The sequence below is a fragment of the Oreochromis niloticus genome, linkage group LG7 (genome assembly GCF_001858045.2).
Source record: "Oreochromis niloticus isolate F11D_XX linkage group LG7, O_niloticus_UMD_NMBU, whole genome shotgun sequence".
NCBI classification, from domain to species: domain Eukaryota; kingdom Metazoa; phylum Chordata; class Actinopteri; order Cichliformes; family Cichlidae; genus Oreochromis; species Oreochromis niloticus.
Window position 1 is genome coordinate 22,017,338 of NC_031972.2, and position 26,999 is coordinate 22,044,336.

A 26,999-nucleotide genomic window follows, 5' to 3' on the forward strand; every position below is an offset into this window, starting at 1 on the left:
CAAAATACGTAAGTGAAAATGTGCAGGCCTATTCCTGCAGATATTACATTTTGATATGAAAAATACATGCTTCCTTGAAGACATATTCACGTGAATATTGTTGTTCACATTATTGAGAAATAGGCTGGCCGTTCCCCCAGCTATTGAATTGCTAATGTTCGATGATGTGCCTGCCTGCGCTCCTTATTTTGGTTCATTTGTCCTCCTAAATTGGACGCTTCTAGCTGCGATCCACACACGAAATGCACAGCCACTTTAAGCAGGCCATTATAAAACAAATAACCTAGATGGTGTGAATAATGACATTAGACGCCCTGTTAGGAATAAAACTGCAGTATTCAAATGATGACCTCATTGCGCATAACAAATATGTCAGCGGTAAAAGGTCAGTGGCTTTGTCATTGAATCGCTGTCATAAATTATTTCCGGTCTTTAGTCTGTTGTGTCCTGTCTTTACTTGGAGCTTTTCCATCCTATCAGGCAGTGCTGCTGATAAACCGACAGGATTACAGACATGCTTCTCTCGCTCGGAGACGATTAACTCAGGCTGGGCTCCTCTGGGAGAGGAACCAGAGCCACTCTGGCCTCTGGGAAACACTTCAGATAAGTTAGACTAAGGAGAGGAAGAGGATGGTTGATTTGGAGGATTAGGATGCACGAGGAAGTGAATCCTCTCCGATTTACTTCTGTATAAAAAACTAAATTGACTAAAAGTCAACTTTAAAACCACTAAGAGCTCTTTCACAAAGCCGTTTTCCCAAACTACGGCTTTATTGCATGCAGCATTTAACCATTTTTTTAATCAATTTTGCATGCTGTAGTTGTACACAACCACGCTCAAGAAGGAGAGGGGAAAAGCAAGCAGATATCGCCACCTAGTGTAAGATTCGGGAACTGAATTTAATTTTGAGTCAGTTTTAAGAAACATGATCACAGATGATTCTTCTGAAACAAACACCATATAAAGCATTCAGTTAGAAAACACGCCTCTGATGAATAAATAATGAGTCAACGTACACATTACCATGACTTAGCTGTATGACATAAAATGAAAAACAGCTTCAGACATTAAAAAAACCAAAAAAGTTTTAAAGCAGGTGACACATAATTTGAACTAAACAGGTCACACAACAATGCAAACAAAGCTTACACATGTCACACCCTACTGCTGAACAATAACAGCACAAACTCCACAGAGGTAAATGCCCTTAGAGGGATTTAAAAAGAAAAACACTTCTACTAGCTTTTCTTCACAGGTGAACTTTTAGATGAGAATATATATATTTAATATTTTATTATATTTAATATTTTCAAAACATTCATTCAGTGACACCAAGGCACTCTGAAATCCGGAAATTTAAAAACCTAATAATACAAGGTCGTAAAATATATAATTTCCCAGGCTCATGGATGCAGGTGGAGAACATTTGAATGTAAGACATGAATGGGAACTAAAGTTAAAGGTGAAGAAGTCTGTTAAAGCAGTAACCCACCCAAAAATTAAGATAAAAAGCTGCAGTAGTAAGCTGAAATAAAATAACAACAACAAACAAACAAACAAAAAAAAAGACTTTAAACTGCATTTTATTAAGGCATCATCTCGAGAGCAAATTCACAGTGCTAGCAATGATTACTGCATCATCAAAGTAATAAATACAACCCAAGGAGGGACACAAAAAACCAGTCCTAATAAAAACAACTGGACGTCTGCGAAACCTGAGAGTGATGCAGGACACTCCTGCGCGTCTGGTCCAGCCATGTGCCGGGACATCAAACGGTGTAGTCCAGCTCGGCATTTAGATTTGTGTACATCTCGTAGATGGCATCTATAGTGGCTGTGTAATTAACCAGGAACTGACGCAAGTTTGCCAGACAGTCCTCCTCTTTCACTTCCTCTCCTTTCGACAGAGCCTTCAGAAAGTTTGATCTGTAGGGAGCTGCAAGTAACGCAGCCTACGAAACAAAAACGAAAAAAGATGGAGAAGCTGGTTTTACTGAAAGGTTAAATGGATTTTAATGACAACTATAATGAAGATATACACATATAGATGGATGGATGTATAGATGGATGGATGTATAGATGGATGGATGGATGTATAGATGTATAGATGGATAGATACACACACACACATATATATACATATACGGGGTATGTATGCAACATTATTTAGCATGTAATGAAAGTGCTTTGCTGTGGATTGTCTTTCGATGTAATCTATTAACCCAGGACCAAAAGCCTTAGGAGACAATATTGATAAGATTATGCTGGTACACATGCCATTATTGAGCCTGCTTATGAGTCTCTTTGTTTATCCTTTATTGATCCCTAATCAATTTTCTGTGTAGAAGAATAGACCTACACATAATAACTTTTGCACTGTCCACTTCCTGCTGTGACAAAACAAATTTCCCACGTGTGGGACTAATAAAGGTTATCTTATCTTATCTTATCTATGCACCCATTTTATCTGAATCTCAACACAATGTGAGAACAGCACAGAGAAGAAAAAGGGGGGCAGCAAGTAAGGTGACCAGAGTGTAACAACGATATGTGCGCAAAGACTGTTTGTGTGGGACACATTACACACATTTTGACATTGCCAAACTAAATAAACACTCAAAGGTTTGTAGGTTACAGGTTTGGCAACAGCTGTATTTTCTTTGAATCCCACTTTCTTAACTGCCTTGCAAAGTACATGCAATAAAAAGACAAAGGAGGTTAAAGAAGTGGAAAGTTGATCTAATATTTGCATACTCATATTCCCTGTACTTATACTGTATCACCTATACCAGGGGTGTCAAACATAAGGCATGGAGGTCAGAAATTACCCAAAGTCTTTTTTTTTTTTATTGCAGTGCAAAGTCCGATTCACCACCTGTCAGTGCTTTTTTAAAATTATGCATTTATTTCTTTCAGTGTACGCTCCAAAAGCTTTGCAGACGGATATTTCAATTCTTTATAATTTAAAAAACTGAGAGATTTTGTTAAAACAAACGTACGATCCCACCCAGTTTAGAGACTGCTTGTGAATAAAGACACAATGGACAGCTTTGGAAATATAAATTAGGGCATATAGTTTAAACTTTAACTCAGTTTGACAGATTTTCCTAATGATAAAGACCTCTCCCATGGCCATTCATGTTATGCAAAAGTAAATAAGTAATAGATACAATGAAATGACAGAAGGTTACACTATCTACTATGGAAATGTATGATTTTACAGTGGGTCTACAATAAAAACGAAAACAAAACGAGGTAATTTTCTGTCAATTCTCAGTTTTATAATTACAGAGCAGTCTGGGCAATGAGCTAACTGAACTTTTTCTGTAATTTTACACATTTATTTATTACAATTTGAGCCCGGGGAGTCATGCTGACAGACTTCTGTCATGTACTACAGCAGCAATTCTCCATCATGTAGAAAAATTGAGACTTCCTATTGAAATTGTTCTTCTTTTCCCTTATATCAAAACATCTCATGGATTAAGCATGTAAATCACAAAGGGCTGTATGTGGCCCACAATGTAGACTGAGTTTGACATCCCTTCTTATACCAATAAGTTAAAAATGTTACATGAGACTTCAGCCATATTCTCATAGTTGCTCACATCATCTGTTATAAGTAGTTTCCCCAACTGCATTTCCTTTTTTTTTGTGGTAGGTTCCATCACCTCCACAGCTCAACTGCAATTTTTCCCTCTTGGATGTAGTGCAGGCAGCAAGATTTGGGACACTTGCAAAATGTGGGACTACAACATAGGGATGGGTTCAAGAGATAAAAATGCTGTGCAGCCTCATAAGGTGAGGCACCTAATGTTACAACGCTTCAAAGTGAAACTCAGTTGTAATGAATCTGAAAGCATTTTTATGCAGTGTAGAGAAAAACACGCCAGCATGAGGCGATTCCAGTGGACTGCACAATCTGAAACCGGTTCTCGATTTTTATCTGTGTGGGTGCGGTTGGGGTGGTCTCTGTGTTGTGTCACAACAAGAAACAGTGAATTTCTTCCACATGTTACTCACATTGAAAATCTTTTGAACAATCCAGCCGTGGTATCGCTTCAGTGCCTGCTCATAGGCTTTGGTGATATTAACCCGAATGAGGTTGGGGTTGTTCTCATCTCTGTCCCCGTCTGCCAAACTCTGGAGCAGGATCTGGATGAAACGGAGACCCCTGCAGGAGAAACGGAGTATATAAAGGCATTCATTTTACTAGACTAAAGTTGAACAGACAGTATGACACAACTCTGAGTTCAGGAGGTCCTTACCTCTTCAGCCACATCAGAGCTAACGTTGCTCCAACTTTAGGCCACTCTGCTCCATGGGCTTCTCGCTCTGCCACCAGGATGTCCTCCAGGGTGGTGTACTTTGCGGGATTAGTGACATATACCGCTCTAATTTTCTGAAAATGCACATTTGAGTTCAGTTTGCATGTCGGAGCTGCACCTGTCTCTAATTTAAATCCCTTACAGTAACACAAATAGAAATGCCCGCCTGCATATTACCGTTATATTGCCGTTAATGTCTGATTTGATGATTGTAAACACTTTTGATCCCAAGCAGTCTGAAAAAGAAACGAGACATTTGAGAGCAGGGCAAATAAAATATGAATGAGTTGACATATCCCCGGCTCAGAGGACGGGATGAATGCCAATCAGCTGTGTACAAAGAGGGCTAAAAAAAAATGCCGTGAATGCACAGTTTCAGTTAAGTCACAATGAGGGCAATGTGTGCTGTGTTCACAGAGTCAACAAAGAGTTCCTCTATAGGCGAAACGGTCGCAGCTGGTTGACATGGTCCCCGTGACCTGACACCTCAATTTCTGAAGTGAAATAACCACGTCCCGATGTGGAAACCAAGCTCAGGTGGTCAGACGAGGTAGTTATATAAAAACAAGTCAGCCAAGTACGAAGGCTGACACCGTAGCGACGCGAGGGAACTCGCAAAGTCACCTTACGTGTTTTTGTATGACTTCAGATGGAGTTGCACTCACCAAAAAACGCAGGGATATGAGAGACAGTGTCCAGGAATGTCTTCGTGTCGATCGCCTTGTCAGGGGGCAGTTCACCGAACTGATTTTCCATTAAAAACGACATGATCCTTCCTTATGAGCGTGGCGAATAGAGAAGAGCGACGGCAGCGAGGAGCTCTCGGCTGAGAAGAACCCGGAACTATGTTCTTATGATGGGTGGGGAAGCGCAACCGGCCACTTTCGCTCTTCACCAACAGGTGGGAAATAATTCACGAGCGTGGTGAAAACACGCGGTATGTCCACAACAAACACACACACACACACACACACACACACACACACACACACACACACACAAAGAAATAAGACGAGGAGAAAAGATGAGGTATGAATGACTTTATTATACCTAAGGCAGGGATTGATTCGAACCACAGGTAGGGCAGGCTCCAAGTTACAGGGAGTTAAATGACGGGTTTGACTCCAGGGTGGAAGTAACTGAATACGTGCATTATAACATTATAAAGTCAGTAGTTTATGTGCTTTTAAAAAGTGGCAGTCTAAGAAGTATTTATATGCTACTTAAATTGCTTTTTGCGTTACATTTTGCTCACAGAGGTACTATGGCTGGTTTTTAAGAAATGAATGGCAGTGGTATTTATTTTCTAATAGACAGCCTTCTTAGGTTTGCTGTAACCACCTGCATACTTTACATAATGCTCTACTACCAGACCATATGAGATCAGACCATGTTATTCAGTAAAACCTAGTGTTCCTTTAAGACAAAGGTGTCAAACATAGGGTACAGAGGCCAGAACAGCCCGCCAAAGGGTCCAATCGAGTCCAGGAGGGCAAAAAAATTCAAACTTTTAACTGTATTTTTATACGTTTTAAAGCTTTATTTCTAACACTGATATCATTTGTGGCCTGCGAAGCTACACTAAGTAATATGAAAACATTTTTTTTTAAATATTTAGTGTCCAATTAAATAACAGTTTAATGGAATAACATTCCCCATTTTTACAGTCCTCACTAAAAATAGCACATTTTCTGGAAATGAGTCTGGATAATGAGCCGTCAGTGCTTCTTTAATTATTTATTTCCTAAAGTGTAAGCCTAGAGAGCTGTTTTGCTGACGGGTTTCAGTTCTTTATAATGTAGAAAAACGGACATGTTCTGTTAAACTTGCACCTATTTTTCTGAGTGTTGAGGTTTACACAGTCATGTAATAACCAAAAGATCTCAAGTTCCATCCTGTGAAGAAACCTAAAACCCTTAGGGGTTGCATCAGGAAGGGGATCGGGTGTAAAAATCTGTCAACACACTGAACAACTAGTTTCTCAAGCCATCTCTGACTGCTCATCATCACTGTTATTATTGATAGGTTTATTAAATGTGTACTTTAGCACCTTAAAGTGGCCCAGAGTTTGACACCCCTGCTTTGCAACCTTAAGCAGAAAATAACAAGGATGCAGTACAATGGTAGAGTAAAGCTAAATGTAAGTAATCATTCTCACCAGACCACCAAAACCAGACTAAAAAAAAATTAGAAAACAGTTATAAAAATTTTTTAAAAACTGATCTCTGTGACATGAACAAACTTCTAGATCATGTTATGCAAGTGAAAACCATAAAAAAAAACAAAAAAAAAACAAAAAACAGTATGCAGACCTTAACAAATGGTTTAATATTCTCTCAAAAACATGTCTAAGAAGACTTAAGCAACTAAGAAATGAACAGTATACTCATGTGCACTGAAGACGTTTTAAGGATACATCTAAATGTCTTTTTGATCCTCACCCAGCCACCTAAGAAAGCAGTTTTCGATAGAAATGAATGTGCATGTTCATACTGCGGTGGTTACAGTTGAACAGGTGCTTTAGATTTTCTTTAACACATTCTAACAGGTAGTCCTCTATAAGGAAATTGAGCAGTGATAAATTAGTTAGTTTTTTTCTTTATCTAGCACCAATTACATTACACTTTAAATTGCACAGTAAGGACCCTGCAATAAGAGCGCGACCCTGCCGTTCACTTGTCGTGCAGCGTATTCCAGTTTTCCTTCCACACCTGGTTCAAACACATCTGGCTCACAGCGAGTGTCACATTAGACCCGTGTTCTACAACAGCTATTCTAGAACTGAGGGTACAATTACATTATCGTTGGCTGTAAGCCGTAGGCGGTACATACTCGACCACATGAAGCGTCTAAAATACTGGAGTTAAAACACCACACTAAAATAAACAGACCACACGTTTCCTATAACTAACTGCCGGCTGAGACGTCCCAGAGCTCAGAACAAAAACGTTAGCCTGCGCCGAGCATCGTGTTAAACCAAAGCTTATGAAAATAAACATTGATATTTTCTTAGAGGTATGACATACAGTTTATAAATAGAATAGCATTTGGATTATTCTGATAAAGAATTACATGGATACATACATCTTACATATTTGCATAACGCTAGTAAAATTGATTCAAAATGGATTTCACACAGGCCACTGAGGCCAACGCTCACACACGCACACACACAGAACATCTTAAGTATGGCTGTAACATTATAAGTCAAAAAAGAAAAAAACCCCAAACTATTGATACTTTACTTATAAACACTTTTTCAACCAGCAGATGGACTGAAACTGCTGGAGTTGCTGGATGGGCTCAAAGTCTGGACACACGGTGCTCGATACACTGAAGCTGCTTTTATAATCACAGTTGGCTTACTGAACAAACAATTGAACTTTAAGCAAGCGACACCACAATGATTCAAGAACAATGAACACTGCAACTGCGTCTTAAAGAAAAATAAAACAAAACAAACAAATGTGATTGGAGTAGCTCATCTGTTCTGATCATTGCTGCTAGGTAAGACATTTGATCGTCTATGAGTACCAGAAAGCGGACCTCAGTGAGCACAGCTAATGACTGATAGTGTCCTCTAGAAGGAAACGGATAATGCAAAACTGTTTGTTCTAATTGCTTTTATATACACAGGCAACACTGCACTTCCGGAAACTGAATAGATTCAATCTGTGAGGTAAAGAACACGTAGTTTTCCCCCCCGTATATATATGTACTTTTTATTACCATGGTATAAAAACAACAAAATAAATAAAGCTTTTGATTGAGCTATGATTTTGCATGTTATATTTTTTTTCTCCACCTCCAGGAATGTACACAAAAGCTTACACTGATTAATATGGGGGGGGAAAAAGGAAACCATTGATTAACATCATTTATATGCTGTATGTTTGGCGCATTGGGAGTGTCTTTGGAGTTTAGTTAGTTGTTGTTTTCTTTGGTTGTCACAGTAACAAGTTGTTTGGCAGCTTTGGCTATGTCATAGGCGCACTGAATGACCTGCTGAGTGACCAGCTGGATGTCCGACGGGCTGAGGTTGTGTTCTGTGGCCTTCTGGCACTCTCCGTGGAGCCGGCTAGCACTTGAAGTCAGCAGACACAGAGACCCTCGCACTGTCTCTGAGGATGGCCTCTGAAGGTAGGAGGGAAGGAGATTTGATAAGGCGAGGACATGAAAGCGTTCATAATCACTTTATGTGTTAGGCAGGCACTGGATTTCTATGCGACTACAACAAGGTAAATATTCGATGGTAAAACAAGATCCAATATAAGCAATGGAACAAGCAGGTGCCACCTATCTTGGCAAATAATTTTAAGCTACTTTTACACATCCAGCCAAGCTATGAGAACAAAATGTCAGATCTGGTCGGATCAGACATTAAGTACTCTTTACTCTGTTGGGTCTCTATTACAAAGTCCGTCTGATGTGAGAATACAGCGAGTTTCACTCAAGCAACACCCTCAAAGAGTATTTGGCTTAATAAAGATTATATCCTGTTGCGTGCTACATGTGATAAAGTGCCGCTTCTGACAATGTCCCGACCTTATTCTCCTGACATTTTCAGGAGTTCATATGTGAAAACAACTGCCTTCAGCTGTTGTCAGACAAAGCAAATTGCTCCACTGGACACCGAGCTGCTGGAACGGAGTCATCTTACCTTGGGAAACAGGGCAGCCATCTCCGTCACAGCCATGCAGATTTTTTCAGAGCAAGGCAGAAAGCTGCAGTAGGAGGAGACAAAAGGGATGAACGGGTGATTTTTCTCCACAAACCTTTCTCAAAACGATTAAAAAGAACAACGGGGTGTAATGGTATGTTGCTATTTAAGATTTCATTCAACTGTTTTCAACGTTGTACAGTAAATAAATACAGAATAAGTGATCATTTAAAAACAATAATTGGCACCTTTCTGTTATATGAAAGCGGTGAATGGCATTTCTGGGTAGGGCCACACCATGAAGGACATGTATTTCACACCATTTCAAAATCTGCTGCCTTGATCAGCAGCACAACCTTTTAAAAATGTGAACAGACTGAAACAGTCGATGTGTGTTATTTATCTTTTAAAGCCATTTGAATGAAGCACATTTTTCAATAATCAAATCAAATTTTCTTTGATGCCACTCAAATGTGTACACACATATAATGTCTGATTGTTGTGCACCCACATTGCTAACGTAGGCAGTGCTAACATGCTAGTACCAGCAGCCTGTCCTTGTTTGTTTATACACTGCTTCAGTTGAGTGGTTGTATGCCAGTTTAGTCGAACAGAATCGTGCTGGTTCACACGGCTGTGCGTTATACTTTCCACCGTTCTTATTTACAACTTCCCATCCCAGAGAGACAATGGCTCTAGTTCATTAATAAAATATGAACTATTATTTTAACCAGCTAGTGTTTCTAGAAGCGACACGCAAGTTCAGCAGCATTTAACCACGTAGCTGCTCATATCCCTGGAGCTAGATGGCAAACATTGTTAATCTCAAGATATTTACACAAAAGAAAAAGTGAGACGATGTAAGCAATAACCTACAAAAAGGAAAACAGTTAGCAGTGTGGAACAGTTAAAAAAAAAAAAAACACTACAGTAAAATAATAAAGAATTTATTAATAAACAAGTAACTACTGTGGACTTGGCAAGCCACAGGGGAAAATAAGATCATGTGCCGTTTGTTTCCTGTTAGCTGCATTGACAGACCTAAGAGCCACACTTGGCAGACTCACACAGAGGGATCCTAAACAGGGCTGAAAATCGGCGTGCTGCTTGGATTTCTACAATATGTGAGTAACTGTATTCATTCTGCAACTCGGGTGAAAATAAGGAGACTTTTAGTTCCTTACGATGCAAGACATCATCCAGGCCCGGGCCTATACACAACTTTTGAAAACCACTGACCTAAAAGCACCTGGGCGAAGTGGGCTCTTAAATAAATCGGGCAGAATGACAGAAATACAAGCATGGAAACTGAGCCAGACGGTGTAAAAACTGAGGTTCACAGCACATCGGGTGAAAAGATTTTACTTTGAATAGCTAGAAATTTCAGATGTTTTTGAAATATAACTTGGCTCATTTTGTATAAATATCACATTACATGTTATTCATATAACTGCTCAATACCTTTCATGTTTGGTCTCCTGGGCAGCTCTCAGAAGCTCCTGGATGTTCTTAGTGATCTGCTCCGTCTTACAGATGACGTCCTCTGTGCAAGGCAGGGTAGCATCCTCCTCGCCCTCCTCCCCCTGGTGGGCTGCTTCAGAGGCAGCAAGAGGGCTGCTACAAGTAAAAACAGAAAACTGACAACTGATCTTCTTACAGGAGTGTTACGTAAAGAACCCACCAAACAATGAATTATACAACAAAGGTGGATCTTTTGAAGAGGATAATGAAATCAAGATGAAAACAAAAAGTATCACACAGAGAGTTGACCTGAAAGTACCTGTTGGGTGGAGTTTGGACAAAAGAAAAACTCTACTTTGTGAAAGAAACAGCTTTTTACAGAAACTGGTAGATTTCAGCCTAAATACAGGCTCAGGCTTCTACAAGCTAAAGGAGGATGAATTACAGAGGACAACATTCTAAATAACTGTGATCTGTAGTGAGGCCATAGGTGGGTGCAGTGTTTACCGACAGACTTCACTTGAACGGTGAAGCTTTTAACTGGTACTACAAATCCTGCAATTTAATGCAATTTTTTCATAATTGGGGGGAATAATGAAATGGCTTTATTAGTGGAAAATCCCCTCGCTCTTATTTTGAAAGTTCAGTTGCTCCTAATCTCCCATTTTCCATTGGGCAGGCTGACCGGGTCGCTGTTGTGGCGGTCCTCAGCTGCCTCTCAAGAGACTAGTAGAACATTTCTTGGTATACCAAGAGGTAAGTGGTATACCCTTACTTAATTAGATTTACTCCTATTTTTTCTTTAAAATAAGGTTAATCTTATCTAATAAAATTCATAAATGTTAGAATTTGGCTTATATGTCAAAATATTTTTGGAAACTGTATATTATTTCATTGAACCATGCATGCAGGCTGTACGGCTCAAAGCCCTTTTTTCCTAAACACCTGTCAAAACTAATCCACATCTGGCTTCCCGTTCTCCGTTCATGTGACCTTTAACTTTGTAAGCTTCTGCTACATCAATACTGTCATGTCTCGAGACAAGAAACAGGGGGAAAGGCTTATCCTTTTTTTAACCTTAACTCATAACTTGTTCCATTTGCTTTGAACAGTTGGTATATTAAAAAATGTGATGCATGCACTACTTTCAGGAGAGAGTAAGCAAATCTCGCAAAGGGGCTTCTTTGATATTTTATATTTGTGATCAAAGTGCCCTTTATTTTAAACCTATACAGAGAAAATGGTGTTTTAGTCTTTAAAATCAACAGTTAACAGAAGAAGATCTTACCCACTCTCCTCCAATTCAGAGTGATTGGGTGTAGTGTCATAGTCATTCTCCAGCACTGTACTCTGTCCTTCCAGACTACAGCCCTGTAGGAATGTCAGTGGACAACCATCAATCAAACACAGTATATACTGTATGTGATTAGACAAAGTTATTATCACAGCAGCAAATGTGGCCGCACAGAAATTAGAAACATGCAATTCTGAAATCAAACCTGTGATCACATTATTATTAAGACATCTCACTGTGAAGAGAAAAGAAAAGGCAGAAATGATACAATCAGTTCATGTGGCGGAGCACAGCTGCACTGCCCAGGATGCGATTAGTAGACGCGAAGGTGTCAACTGTCCTCTGTTTTATTGGAAAGTTATCACTAAAAAGCACAATGTGGTGATCCGTTATACATCTTTCATATATACTGGATTCAGCTGTCGGATTATTCAAGCAGCCATCTCTGATGCAACATGTCAGCACTTTTGACAATGAGAAGCTGGGGTTGTTCAGAAACTGAACTGTAGCAGAGGCACTGCAGTGCATGCATGCAGGCAGGAGATGCTGAGAAAAGGCAGTTTATAGACACAGGTCAGGAGAGAGAAGACTGTGGGGTCAAAGAGGACAGTTTTCACCGTCCCCTGGGGCTGCGTCTGAGCCGCGGGAATTTTCAGTACTTAACCCTTCGAGATCTCTCATCCCACGACCAGGAGAGGGAAGAGGGGAAGGTAGGGAGGGAGGAAGCAGCCGTCCCCAAAGGACCCCTACCAATCTAGAAAGGGGTCAAACCAAGTTGAGCATACTCTATTGAGATGCAATGAATGAATGAATGAATTAAAAAAAAACAACAACACCAGCCCCAAGCCAGGCATCACCACTTTGATAAATTAAGAATGAAAACAGTTGTACTTCTGTGCTTACATTGGTAGGGAAGGGTTGTAAAATGACTCCATCGTCATGCCGAGCCGTGTCGACTCGGTGGGGGTACTGCCTTGGAGTAGAGCCCGTCTCATACATGGACCTGGCGCGGCCTCCGCGAGGTTGCTGTCGACCAAAGAGGCCCTGGGGGTGCTGCTGTCCGCTGGGGGTTTGCCATCGCAGTGTTGTGTTTTCAGTCTGCAGGGAGTTCAGCTGTGGAGAACAAAAACATCTTTCAATTTGACTCTTAACTGTGAGCTGATCTCCACACAAAAGCCGGGCGCGGCATCAATAATAGAGTAGATTATAGCTAGGCCTCCAGGTGGGAAGCTATTCGGATAAGGTTCAGCTTATCTTCATCTCTGTTTTGTTCTTGTTTCTGCTCAAGGTCCTTCAAACAACAAAAGGCTTCCTTCCTTGACAAATGAAATGCTGACAATGTATGTTGAGGAAAAAAAAAACAAAAACCCACACATCTTGAAGTGCGACACTCCCTGACAAAGTGCCACAGAGAGGGTTGCCCTTATTTACACAAACAGTGCTTACACTGAAAAAAAAACAGCTTCAAGAAACAAAAAGTAGGTATTACCATGTAAAAATAAGCATGTCAACATGTAAAAATATCGGACATACCCGAGGTAAAGTTGAGAGGCATCAATAAAATAAACCTGGGATTCTGATGAACCACGAGGAGTATAGACCACACAAAAACTGGGTTGTCTACAATTTTGTTCTTTGCTTTAGTTTACGTTTCTGAGTGCAACAATGAATGATATAACTTATAAAACAAATTACATCAGAAAATGCAGTAATAGAGAAACAGTCTTTCCTATTATCAATCAGTATTGTAAGAACTTGAATGTATATTTTCTCTAAAAAAATAAAAAATTTAAAAATTTAAAAAAAAAAAAAAAAAAGCCTTTGTTGACCGATTTTGTTGCACATCAGTCTCTACATCCACAGGCATTTTGTTCGGCTCTGCCTAGCTACTTTTCTGCCAGAGAGAAGGGCAAAGTAAACACGACTGTTTCACAAAACACGCAGAACTGTAAAAATGTGCATGTTTGAATACCACCGGGGAACAGAGGGACTTTCGAAATACCAAGACATGAGGAAGTGAGTGATGCGGCATGCCTGAAATAAATAGTATAAATTAGACAGTTGTGGATTGTGGGTCTACAAGTCAGGAACCTAACTTGCTGACATTTGTGTAATGGAAAAAGCTAACTCCAGTTGTTTTCTGCATTTAGGTTGTTCCTAAATAATCATTGCAGATTTATGCTATGGAGCAAAATGTCCTCTGTGGGTTGACTTTTAAGATCTGAAATAGGATTTGAGTTTACATCACAAAACATCTATAACATAAAATACTGCTTTGCAATTTGAAATCTGGTGACTGTTAATGCTTGTCAGAGGAATTTTAACGCATCCAGACGCATTGTAACCATTTTCTCTGTTCACAAAAAAACAACGGTATGACTTCCTAAACTGATTTTCAGTTACATCTAACTGCTTATTAACACAAAATATCTAATCAGCCAGTCTAACAGGAAGGCAACATTAACTCAAATAACCACTTATTATAACCATATAAGCATTTTAGGGTAAAGACAATGATACATCCCATCTATACATCCTGAGTTGGGCTATACTATGATTACATGTTAAACACAACTTAAGGATTAAGCTAATGGGTGTTATTTTTAAATATAAACTGCATAATAATGTTGCTAACCAGAACAAGAAACACCAGAGACGATGTGACACGTAAAGTGACCTCGAGTTTTGCGTCTTAACTAACCTTGCTCTGCATCAAACGTAGCTCTTCACTAAGGTGACAGTTGACTTTCAGAAGCTGTTGTATTTTGGCTTCTGATGCAGTGAGGGCGCTCTTCACCTCCATAAATTCTTGCACTGTGATTGGTCCATCAGACAGGTCAGAAGACTCTGAGCTCTGCAGTGAAACATGCATATGGACACAAGATAGGATTCATTTGATCGGTATTACAAGTAAAGCCTACAGTAAGCAATGGAATAACAGGCTCCAAGAGACATTAACCTTGGTCCTTCCATCATTGCAGCTGTCCCCACATGTTGCTTCTTGGACCGGATCTTCATCTGATGCCACGCTATCGTAATCTGGCTGGTCATTATCCTGGCCCTCACTGTTGTGGTGACCGTCTAGTCCCTGAAGGATCAGCTCCACATTATCTGAAAGCAGAGCCGAAGATCAAAGGACTAGGGATCAAACAGCAGTGCTGGCTACAGGCAGCTGTTTCAGTCCCTTTCTATTTATTGAATCCAACACCCAGCATTCTTTATAGTGACCGATTACAACTTTTCTTGGTTTTCTGTGAGTTGCAGCATGCAGGACATTATTAAGCCCCGATTCACACATGGTTGAAACTTTAATTGTTGCCTGTGTACTGTAGCGTTGTCTATATTTCGCTCCACATTTGAACTACAAAGAAAACACTTTCTGCATCTTATTATAGGCTAACAAATTTAGGTCCCTAACCCCCCCCCCGCTGCTTTTTAAAATGTTCTTGTGTTCATATGCTAAGTAGGACATAATATATAAAAACGTAATATAGCCCAAAAAACAAAAGTAGATTAGCAGGGGAATTTAACATGTGCTACAAGTGGAAAACAATTTTTCAATTCAATTCAATTTTATTTATATAGCGCCAAATCACAACAACAGTCACCTCAAGGCGACAATCATGTCCTACCTTTGGGACTTTCACAGGAATTACCCCACTGCCGTCGCTTAGCATCTGTTAGAATATCGATGACCAGTGTGGCAAATTCGTGAGCACTAAACCTTGCCAATTTCTGACGACCCTGAGAAAGCAAATGGATTAAAACCAAACCATTTACCAAATCTACTAGTCACACACAAAGAAGTGAAGTTTTAACATGAGGACATAAGGTGCCAGCACTTGCCTGGTTTCTGGTAGATGAGTACTCAGGATTGACAGGCAGAAAAGGCACAACTGTGGTGTCTGTTACCAGTGTGCTGTGGTTCTGAGTGGCCAGCCACACTGAAAAAAAGCAAGATGCACATAATGTTTAAACAAAATTTAAAAGAGCTTTATAGACGGTGTGATTTTTTTATTTTATTCTAAAACAGTTCTTGTAATTCAACCTGCATCCGTTTCTCTTCTGTCGACTTCATCGTAAACATCCATGGCTAGCTCTTCAAACTGATGGTTGCTTAGCTACGGCAAAGTAAAGCAGAATTAGCACTTCTGTTTCCTAAAGAATAAACAGTAGATGAAGAAGAGGCTACACTGTAAATGTCATGTGAAACAAAACCCATGTAAAAACATCTTACCGACTGCAGCTTCTTCTTTGCAGCTTTTGCAAACTCTGACAAATCCAGGCTGCTTTAAATGGAGAAATTCACAAAGTTTATTTATCCTGCAGAAAAAGGCTCCGCACTCATAAGAATAGTGGCTCGTGGCAAAAATGAGAAACTTACTTATTTCTTATCCATCCAATGCAGCACAAGAGAAATATCATATCAATGGAAACTCACATTAACCCATTACCAGATCTAATTTTTTTCACATTAAAAGCTTTAACATTTACCTGTCTGCCATCTGAGGAATGATGAAGTGTTGCCCATTTCTGTGATCTGTAGCACAACAATGAAGAGATAATGTTTCAAATATTTTCACAACCGAAAGTTGTAAGGGGTTTTTATTTTTGGCAGGGACTGACCCACTGGTGTGGTGAGGATAACACAAAGTTGGAAGTGGTGATTTATAAAGCTGGTGATATGTATATAATCTGTTTATTTTTTTATCATATATGATTTGATCTTAATGTAATTTGTTTTATCTGTCCAATTTTGTATTCTTAATATTTTTCAGTGTGTTTGCACAAAATATTTTAAATATTAGACTCCAGAAAACAAGATCTTTATTCAGATTTTGTTTAAATAGAATGGAAGGAACACAGGATAAAAACCAGGATAAGAAAAAATCTTTTTTTTAAGTTAATGTTAACAGTTTTTGCATAAAAATGATTGAAAGCCATTTTAAAGCTATTGAATACATTCCTCCAAAGCTGCAGCTGTGCTTGACTGATTTACTGCATTTACCTGGTCTGCGTCCACAAAGATAAAATGTTAGTCGGTCAGTGAGTTCATACTGGATCTCCACTAGTCTCTCTGCCAACTCCTGATGCCCAGCTTGTCTGCAGAGGTAAGGAATAAAAAGGTCAACTTTTAGAAATATGCTAATGAACTACAGCTAAAAATATCTCAGGTACTTTACAATGTCAGCGTCAGATTTTAAATTATGTATTCCCATACTATTCCACTATTTGGAATGATTTTCAAAATAATTTTGTTTCACAACAATAAAATATTTATTACAGCACTACAACATTCAATTTGACGAAAACCATCATAAATAACAGGTTTGCTTGTTGGTTTCTGCAGGCTGTGGGGACGGCTTCAGTAAAAGTTTGTTTAACTTCTGTCCAATAAGGAGTGTTACCTTAAACTGAGTGAGTTACCAGGGTAACAGACTCTCTGAAAGTAACTTGCTCATTGGCAGGCTTTCCTCAACAATCTGAGGTTTTCTGTGACTTTTCAGCTCCCGTGCTTTAAACAGCAGTCAGACACGCCATTTCCTCATTCATACAGACAATATCAAACCACACAGCAGAGCACATTAAGTCTTATCATCCCATCTATGTGTTATCTTGTCTTCTTATACTACATAAAAGTAACTGTTTTGATAATCAGTCATCAGTGTAATAGTAGAGTCATTGATAAATCTCCTTCAAATAAAACCTGTAAGCTCTGTGACAGCTATCAGGTTGTCTGCCATTTAGTCTGCACTGAACTATTAAGGCAATGTTACTGTAGTAATCATTGATTAAATAAAAAAAAAAAAAACCAGATCAGGGAATAACAAGACAATCTGTTGAACTGATGTAAAAATGCCTCACACCACTGGCATTATGTTGGAGTTGGTGTGAGGATTTCTGAGTGAAGATGTGACCTTTAGATTCTAAATTTTGGACTAAATGAACTTAAAAGTGAGATTTTCTCAACGTGTGCCGACTGCATTTCATTTTAATGCACGCTGACGCTTTTAATCTTGCTGAGGACCATTTTTAAATAGAAGCCTAAAACCTTCCAATATTTTTTGCACTGCAAATGACTAAAGTCCGATTTAAGTCCCAACTTAAATGACCCCGTCTGTTATGGAAGCCTCTTTCTGCCACTTTTTTTTGCCATTTGAAAGTAAAAATTTCAGGTTATCATTTGAAAGCTTCAAGTTAATAAATCCTTTTAAAGGTTTTTTTTTAAGTTAGTAAAGTTCAAACCAACTTTAACAATATTTTTTTTCCCCAGTGGTGGAAACAAGTTTCCATAGTCTCATCTGTTGTCTTCACCTGCATTCTGTTACTGTCAGTTTACACATCAATAATTATATTTAAAAATCAAATGTAGATTTTGGTTAGATTCCAGTTTGATCTGGCTGTGGAAATGATAACAGAGTGGACGAGACTGAAGATAAATATCAAGGTCCACAGTGACATTTTTTTTAACTTGAGCTTAATTGAAACTTAATATAAACTAACCAAGCTGAGTCAACAGCTCACTGCAGAACTGAATTCCTCCTTTCTCTTCTGCCTTACTCGTTTCATTGAATTAGTCAGACTCGGACATAAAGCCACTTTTTGTCTAGCATTGTAAAAGGCATGTTAAATATTTTAGCCGTTTCAGCGGGTGACAATATTCCCCCGTCCCCTCCATTTCCAGCTTAGCTGTGTTTGTCCTTCTGTTTTGTATTGCTGACTACTTTCTGTCACTTGCTGTTTAAGTATCAGGCTAACATTTCCACAAGTTACAACATGTAAAGCAAGAGCACAGCTATTTTTTTTCCCTGTGTATTTTTACATCTTCATGTTGTGCATCATTTCCTTTATCACAGCCACCAATGAGCTGGATTGCATCTCTTAAGGTGATGCTTGCAGCTGCACTACCAGTTACACATAGGAACCCCAACTTTACAACGCCAAACACTGTTTCGCAGCTTGCTGTTTTCTCTATACAAGACATATGCCTGAAGTCATTTTCCCAACATGCAGAAAATGAACAAGGCTCCTAAATTTGCTTGACTATAACATATGATCCACTTAAATGCTTGAAAGCAGAATGCCACTTAAAAGTGAAACTTCTAAGTTTATCTGGTGGTATTACAGTTTTTCTCGATTGGTTTGGCTCATTTCCTGAAATCGAGATGACATTCTCAAAATAACATGGACAAATCTCCAAACCACCTTGCAATTGTTCACAACAGAATGTCATTTTTCATTGGTTTAATCAAATTGCAAATGCTTTAGTACATGTCTCAAGTGACTCTGTGCTTCTTTTCAAATGATTATGTACAAGTAGCTACAGTTAGCACAATGAGCCCACATTTAGCACATTTTCCAAATAAATAGATCTTGCCGATCTAAACTGATTAGTTGATTTTTCAGTGAAATGGTCACTCACTCCAAAACATATCAGCATGGTTTCATTGTGTAAGTCATCATATGCACAATTGTCTGTTCAACTGTCAAAATTAGTCAAAGATATAATACCATGAAAGAATATCTTGGAACATTTGATAAAGTTATGACAGTACTTGACAATCACCCTTATTGACCACGTTATAAACCATCGCCTCACAATGGCAGAGGCAGGTCGCCGAGTGCAGCCTAATGTGCCTCGGTCTACAGTCTCCTCCATCATCCAAACCTTTCACAGGGAAAACAGGTACAGAACTATGCTATTGAACTATTCAGTGTTGGTGTGTGTGTAGGCCTAGAGTACTGTAATATCGTCATGTGATGTTATATGATACTATAAAAATGACAAAGACAAAAAAATGGAGAAAATACTGTGAATAGTATTCCAGTCACTGTGCAGTGCATCACACTTCTAGTACCATAAGACAGCAGTACAATTACACTGGTAACTCATTTTGTAACAAATTTATAGTGTTGACCTTTGACTTGTATGTCTAGGATTGGACGACAGCCTCAAGTGGGTGGCAGAAGAAAACTTCTAAATGACCAACAAGAACGAGAAATATGCAACATGGTCATTGCAAATAATGCCATCACACTGAGACAGATTCGTAATGCAATCCTGCTAGACAATGTAATGTTCCAAAATATAAACTCTATCAGCATCTCCACAATAGACTGGGTATTGAAGAAACATCAGATGACCATGAAACAGATTTACAGGGTACCATTTGAGAGAAACTCTGACAGAGTGAAAGGGCTGCGGTACCAGTATGTGCATGTAAGTCAACTACTGGTTGTCTATCATTGTAACACTATTACAGTAAGACATGGTTACCACTGTTTTTTTGTTTTGCGTTATCCTTTTCACCTTCAGAATCCAGCTTTGTGTGACTAGAGCATTTTGCCTAGAAATTGTCTTCAGTTTTCCACTCCCTGTTTGTACAGTACTTTAGATCCTCCCTGCAGTATCTGTCTCTACTTGACTGATTAGATTTATTTCTATTCTATTGTAGAGAATAATGGCATTAGAAGGCAATGAAACCCCTCACATCCTAGTGTTCGTTGATGAAGCTGGCTTCAACCTGGCCAAAGGTCGAAGGCGTGGCCGTAACATCATTGGCCACCGAGCCACTGTGGATGTCCCAGGCCAGCGAGGAGCAAATATAACAATGTGTGCCGCTATATCAGAAAGAGGTGTGGCCACACACATTCCCAGTTTAGGGCCCTACAATACACAAAAGCTCCTCAATTTTTTGGACCACCTTTATACTGATCTGATCCCAGAAAATGAGAGAGGTGTAGAAGGACCTCAGCTACCACATTATGTCATTGTGTGGGATAATGTGAACTTCCACCGCGGCCCACGCATCAGAACCTGGTTCACCACCCATCCCCGGATGCTAATGGAGTTTCTTCCACCTTACTCTCCTTCCCTAAATCCAATTGAGGAGTTTTTTTCAGCTTGGAGGTGGAGGGTGTATGAGCATCAGGCTCAAGACCAGAGGGCCCTGCTGCATGCAATGGATGCTGCATGTGAGGACATCACAGGGGATCAATGTAGGGGATGGTTGAGACATTCACGCCGTTTCTTCCCTCGCTGCATCGCACGAGAAAATATCCGTTGCGATGTGGATGAGAATTTATGGCCTGACAGAGAGCAGCGCGTCGATGGCCAGGAGGATGAGGATGGTGGCCAGGAAAGAGAGGGTGACAATGGCGACCACTGAAAATATTACTGTACTATAGTTCTGAAACTTTATTTACAGTATGGTAGGCTAGAGTTTTTTTTGTTTTTTTTGTTTTTTGTTTGTGTTTATAACTGTTCACATTTACAGAATCCTGTATATGTTTTCTTTTCACAGTATGTTCTCTAATGTTAACATTTCTTTGTACGAATAAAAATGTTTACAGTTTCCTTGAGTATGAGTGGTTTATTGAAGGCTGATTTTACTGTAAAATCTTTTGGTTTTATTCATAGTGGTATTCTGTTGCTAGACCTGTGCCTCAGTGACAAAACGTCTAAGCATTTTGACTTGCAGTGCCAAAGGTATAATGCATTTTGGGGGCATTGACTATTTATATGGGAAGGATATTTAGTTTTGACACATGGATAAACTCTTTTGGGAGAGATATGAGCTTTTGCAGGGGATCCATGGTGTTGTGCTAAACCATCCAGGTTATTCTGACAAAAGCACTAAATGAATGCACATGTGCCAAGGCAATTGAGAAGGATCTGTGCTATTTTGACTGTACTGACCTTTTATATGGGAAAGGAATCTGCTTTTGAAGCATGGACGAAGAGTTTGGGGAAAGATATTTGATTTTGCTAGTGAGCTATAATGTTGGGCAGCACTGTAAGACTGTTTGGTCAAATGACCTTATGGTTTTGAGAATGTCATCTCGGTTTCAAGAAATGAGCCAAACCAATCGAGAAAAACTGTAACATCAAGTGTCAATATAACATTTCTACTGCTCTCATCTAAAAAAACAAAACAAACAAAAAACAAAACAAAACCCCAAACCTTTTATCAGAACATTTGAAGGTGTTAAAATAAAAATACAGGCTATACTCTACCTTGCATAATCAATGGGGGTCTTCCCACTCGAGTCCAGCGCTCCAGGATCAGCTCCATAAACTGCCAACAGTTCCGCTTGTAATATTTGACCTGCTTTTGCTGCTATGTGTAGTGGGGTGTTTCCCTTCTCCTATAATTTGAAGGAAAAAAAAACAAAACAGTGATTAATCATTAGTATTATCACACCCACTTCCAAATCGACTTTCTGCTTATTCCCCCAAACTTACTGGATGAAAGAAGTTAGCCTGAGCTCCTAAAGATAAGAGTCTAAGGCAGGTCTCCAGGTTCCCAGTACGGACACTGGAATGAAGTTGCTGAAAGACATTTAACAAGAACCTTGTTTAAAATCAGTTACAACTGATTATGAAGACACTGTCGGCTTTAGACCTTCTTATAACTGTGGTGAGAGGTTATTTCTTTTTAATGCAATGTTCTGTTGAGACATACATATACACATCACGACCAGCCGCATCGCCATACAAGGTGCCGCCCCAGCAGCACAACAGTCCCTGCACACTATAAAAAATTTCAGGAACAGCCCAAGCACAGCAGCAGCCCAAGACATTCAACGAAACGCCATTCTACAAATAAAGTTCAACACAGCCAGACTTTTTTTGGCTGAGCGGTCTCAAAAACCATTCAAACCCCAGTTGAAGATAGCGGATATCACAGTGGTGGTTATCAGCTTCCTCTTTTAAGCAGAGTGTCTGCTTCAGGCTCTGTTCATGGTCACATAAAAAGTGGCGTTTTACAGGTCATATAAAAAGGGTAATTAAAAGTCTATTAAGGACATAAAAGCTGCAACAGTAAAATGCAACACTATTGCAAATCAGGCAAGAAATTAATGCAGGAAAAGAATTCTTAACCTAGCAATTTAGTATACAGAGTAAGAATATAAACATTTTAATTCAATTTAATGTTTGTTTTGTTTTTTTATTGCAGAGTGCGCTCTCTGTGCTTTAATCTGGATACATTTTAACAACAAATGTTACCATCCCACAGCCTAATAAAGGCAACATGGAAAGTGAAATTCATTTTATTGACTGAACAGGTGTTCTTGGTGTGTTCTAGTTGCTGAATTCCAGCAGAGTAAACGAGACTTAGAAGCAGATTCCAATCAAGTAGAACAACATTAATACATTTTCAACATCAACAAATCAACACATGCACGTTCCCAGGACACTGTGACGCACAGTCAGAGTTAGCACTTCATTCAGTAGTTTCAGCAAGTTATGGCTTAACAAGCTGCACATATAAAAAGTTTGCCACCAGCACAGAATCTACATGGGACTTAAAACATGCTGTAAATAAAAGAATCACTGAAAATGTGGCACTTCCAGATGATTTTAAACAGAGACTCAGAACATACCCTGCCCCCGACCAGGTTAGGTGTTCAGCATAAGTTACCATGGTTAATAATCCAAGTAAAAACATGGACACAGAAAACTTTTTTAATCTTCACATAGTCCCCTAAGCCATTAATGTTGCTTTATAGTACAATCCTCTGCCTTCTGCCTGCCATTCCCCAGAACCTAATCCAATCAATCATCCACAGGATGCATCAGAATAGGTTTGACCTACACAGACCCCACCCGACAATCCCTCACAATCCACAGGAGGACAACTTCCTCCACAGGATACCCCCATGTCCATGCCCTATTTGGTGACATTGGGGAGGGGCTACATAATATTAGTAGCCCAAGTTAAGTTTGAGGAAACTCATGACTGGATTTACAGGAACTGGTCAGACATCAACATTAAAATCAAACACTTGCTGTAATATAATAAAGTCTCAAAGATCCTCTTTTTTTTGAACGTCTAATAGTGTTACAAGAGGAACGTTTAAATGAAACAACAGAGTAAATTGTCACCTTGCTGAGGTCTTTTGCAGTCACACTGTCATCCTCCCGACAAGGCATCCGATGTACATACGCCAGCATCTGATATTTTGCCTTGATGAACTCTGTCTTATTAGGACTGGAAACAACAAGAGACTCTCACAATCTCAAAATGTGGACATTAATTACAAGTTTTCAAGTGAGCACATCACTGTTTATCTTTGTTTATGATTAAGACAAACACTGACGAGAAGCTAACACTTAAATTGGACACATTAAATAATGGTCTGCAGATTTGTATGTGCAGCATTACATTGATGGCAGAGAAACATATCGGTTATGTAAACCACCATACTGCCACAACGCTAGATTTGTCTGGCTGTCACGTAAGCAGAGAATCTTAGGGGTGCAATTTAAGTCACATCCAAACTCCAGCGTATCTGTCATTGCTCGATTTAATACAAAATATCTACGCAAATAGGAAAGAATAGTTATAGTAAAAATACCCTAACTTTCTTAATCTAAAAAACAACATCCACCAATCAGAGTAAATCCATATATTGTGAATGAAGTGGAAGAGAAACTAGCTGAATTGTCTGTAATTAACCACTAAGCAATATTCATCCCAGCAAAATTCCCCCACAGTTCCAGCTGTTTTAAAACACCTGGAACTAAACCTTTCAAACTACACCTTAAGGAACTAAATTTAGCCTGTTTCCAGTTAAAACTGCTGAGCACCCAAGATCCTTAAAATGTTTCTCAGGGAAAGTTCTTGTGGTGGAAACCTTATAAGATAGCATCCATCTCAGAAATAGCATTTGGGAAGAAGTTATGAAAGCGCTTGCTCCAAGTGTGCGGGTCAGACACAGCACTGCTGTGCTTACATGTGGCTGACTGTTTATCTTTACTCCCCAAGCTACACAGCAGACTGACACGGTGTTTATAACAGGCTTTACTACATCAAATCTCTTTGCTTCACAGATTTTGTTTTTGTTGTATTATGACTTCTTAAGGATGGGAAACACTCCTCGCAAAAAGCATTACCTTTAAAGGAGGTACTCTTCTAAAATTCAGTTTTCAACATGATCATGTAGCTGATCAGCTAGACCGCACTGCAGATATATTTTTGTATTTATTTTCTAACCTGCTTGTCAGCTGATCAAGTAAGTTCTCCAAGTAAGTTAAGACTGACTGTCCGTGAGTGACGTTCATGGTACAGCGGACTGATTAGGCATGTTTACTGACCTTAGCAAAGAAAATCAATTTTGCCAATACAGTTTTATATCAAAGTGCAATCAAGTATACCAAAAACCAGCGATGACATATTTAAAAAAATAAAATAAAATAAAACTTACTGCACTCTGTCCTGTGGGTTGGCTTTGCGTTTCCCACTCACTGAAGAGGAAGGATCCAGAAGACTGTGCTCCCATATGGAATTAGCTCCATTGCCATACAGTGTTTGAACCATCTTAAACAAGAAAGCACATTAACATTTTAGAATAGGCAGAAAATACATTTACTTTGGGGACTCCTAGTCATACATGGTCGTCTTATATATTTACATATTGCATTATGCAGAACAGACTGTACTCATTTGCATCTTTGTGTTTGATTTACCTGCAGCTGTGAGTGTGGCCACGGAGAATGAGTCAGATGTCGGACTTGAGAGCTGTGTCTCCCAAGACCTCGATGGATGCTGCAGCACTCATCGCAGATCAACACACCCCTGTTAACAGAGGCCCAGCGAGGTTCTACGATACAGATACAGTGCTTGTTAACCCATGAGTCTAATATTTGACGAATAACGTAACGGACAGCCTTAACCCAGAGCACTAACTCCCTCTAACCAGACGAAGATATTCGCTGACTTGCAGTCAGACACGACTGCTTTAGGTAAGGTGTATCCCACCCTCAAGTCTTTGACATAATCAAGAAACGTTTTCACAAGCATTAACACCAACTGTGCGGCATTACTGATTATCAGCAAGTTAGCGCTGTCTTCTAAGCAGTCTTATTTACGAAATTAAATAATACTGCCTTTAACGCACCACTAACCTTACTGTAACCCGACAACAAATACAGACAAGCAACTAGTTCAGAATAAGACAGGTTAATGTGATTACACAGGCACGCCTTCAAAAAAAGGGGGAAAAAGAAGAAGAAGAAGAAGAACAAAAACACCTAACGTTTCCACAAGAAAAAATACAACCGCTACAATTAGCAATTCAGCTAACTGCTAATTGTTAGTACAGTAGCAGTAACAGTAACTAGGCAGGCTAACAAGACACTCCGATAACTTATAGTGGGGGCTAGCTGGTTAGCTGGGTAGCTAACGTTACAGCTAGCTTGTCTGGCATCGTACCCGGAGCACTGCAATCAGCGCAGACCTCTCTGCTTCGCACTCGCTTTGACATCCCTTAGACGAAATCCTTCGAGTCCAGGAGAAACAAATATCTGGAAGTTACGTTGCAACACAGCTACACAGAGATATGACAGGATAGTCCGCCCGGCTGATTGTATTTTACACTTTTAGCGACTGTAGCCGTCAGCCCTCCCCTCCTACTGTTGAACAAAGCCGTGACCCATTCCAACACTCACACAGCCTCCTCCGCGCTTCATAGGCTGCTTCCTTCCTTGTTTCCTTCAGTGGCTTCTAAAGGCCCTACAGAGTGCAGAAAGCACCACCATCAGGAGACTAATGCGATAAAGGAAAATTGTCACACTGGCCACACTAAAAGTCACACTGGCCTGTCACTGAAATTAACAAAAATGGAAATTCACTGTTTGGTATGAATAAAATAAATACAGTGATCAGTGCAAATTTGTTTAATTGAATAATAGTATTTATTTATTTACTTGCATTCTTGTCACACTTACATCTTTCAGATCATCAAGATACAAAACTTTTGGTGGTGGTGGTTTTATTTAAGAGGAAAAAAATATCCAAATATAGCTGGACTTTTTTTTTTTTTTTTAAACCAATCAGGCACCCAGGTCTGATTACTGCCAGACCTGCTGAATCAAGAACTCAATTAATTAGAAACTGTCTGGCAAAGTAGGCTAAAAATCTCAAAAGTAACACATCGTGCAAGGATCAAATTGAGATGCTTTGGCATAACACCAAACAGGCAATTTATCCTAGAAACCTCTTCAGTGTGGCTCAATTAAAGCAATTCTGCAAAGAAGAGTGAGACACAATTCCTCCTCAGTGATGTGAAAGTCTAATTACCTTTGCACATGTTTGACTGCTAGTTATTAGGTTTGGTGGCAACTGCTTTTTCACATAGGGTCAGGTCGTTTTGAAAACCCTTTTCCCTTAATAAATGATATAAGCATTTGAAAATTTGATTTTATACTGTATTTATCGAGAGAACTTTATGTCACTTTTAATTATGTTT

At 39.3% G+C, this 26,999-nt stretch overlaps 3 protein-coding genes across 9 annotated transcripts; 1 reads left to right on the top strand and 2 right to left on the bottom strand.

The window, feature by feature from the left end:
* Nucleotides 1–881: 881 nt before the first annotated feature.
* Nucleotides 882–5,274, bottom strand: LOC100707569 (glycolipid transfer protein). Its single transcript, XM_003453859.3, has 5 exons — nt 4,995–5,274; nt 4,507–4,565; nt 4,270–4,403; nt 4,025–4,175; nt 882–1,953 (listed from the first exon to the last, which is right to left on the bottom strand). The coding sequence occupies exons 1-5, from the start codon at nt 5,095–5,097 to the stop codon at nt 1,771–1,773; spliced, it is 630 nt and encodes a 209-aa protein (XP_003453907.1). The 5' UTR covers nt 5,098–5,274; the 3' UTR covers nt 882–1,770.
* An 80-nt stretch (nt 5,275–5,354) lies between these two features.
* On the bottom strand, nt 5,355–26,499 carry git2b (G protein-coupled receptor kinase interacting ArfGAP 2b). 7 transcript variants are annotated; one of them, XM_005470299.2, is made up of 21 exons: nt 25,964–26,193; nt 25,219–25,352; nt 24,957–25,069; nt 23,635–23,740; nt 21,991–22,077; nt 21,763–21,893; nt 16,753–16,847; nt 16,239–16,284; nt 16,129–16,134; nt 15,982–16,033; nt 15,793–15,865; nt 15,591–15,688; nt 15,377–15,488; nt 14,704–14,855; nt 14,446–14,598; nt 12,648–12,857; nt 12,409–12,498; nt 11,739–11,821; nt 10,451–10,606; nt 8,990–9,053; nt 5,355–8,463 (listed from the first exon to the last, which is right to left on the bottom strand). In XM_005470299.2, exons 1-21 carry the CDS (start codon nt 26,013–26,015, stop codon nt 8,254–8,256), a joined length of 2,223 nt encoding a protein of 740 aa, XP_005470356.1. In that variant the 5' UTR covers nt 26,016–26,193; the 3' UTR covers nt 5,355–8,253. The 7 variants fall into 7 exon arrangements, with proteins under 7 accessions (XP_005470356.1, XP_025764718.1, XP_005470360.1 ...); XM_025908933.1 differs by lacking the exon at nt 25,964–26,193 and adding an exon at nt 26,479–26,499 and having other exon boundaries at nt 8,036–8,463; XM_005470303.4 differs by lacking the exon at nt 25,964–26,193 and adding an exon at nt 26,200–26,275 and having other exon boundaries at nt 8,036–8,463.
* LOC109202803 (uncharacterized) lies at nt 18,889–21,544 on the top strand. Its single transcript, XM_019361101.2, has 3 exons — nt 18,889–19,431; nt 19,683–19,965; nt 20,201–21,544. The coding sequence occupies exons 1-3, from the start codon at nt 19,346–19,348 to the stop codon at nt 20,912–20,914; spliced, it is 1,083 nt and encodes a 360-aa protein (XP_019216646.2). The 5' UTR covers nt 18,889–19,345; the 3' UTR covers nt 20,915–21,544.
* Nucleotides 26,500–26,999: the final 500 nt, after the last annotated feature.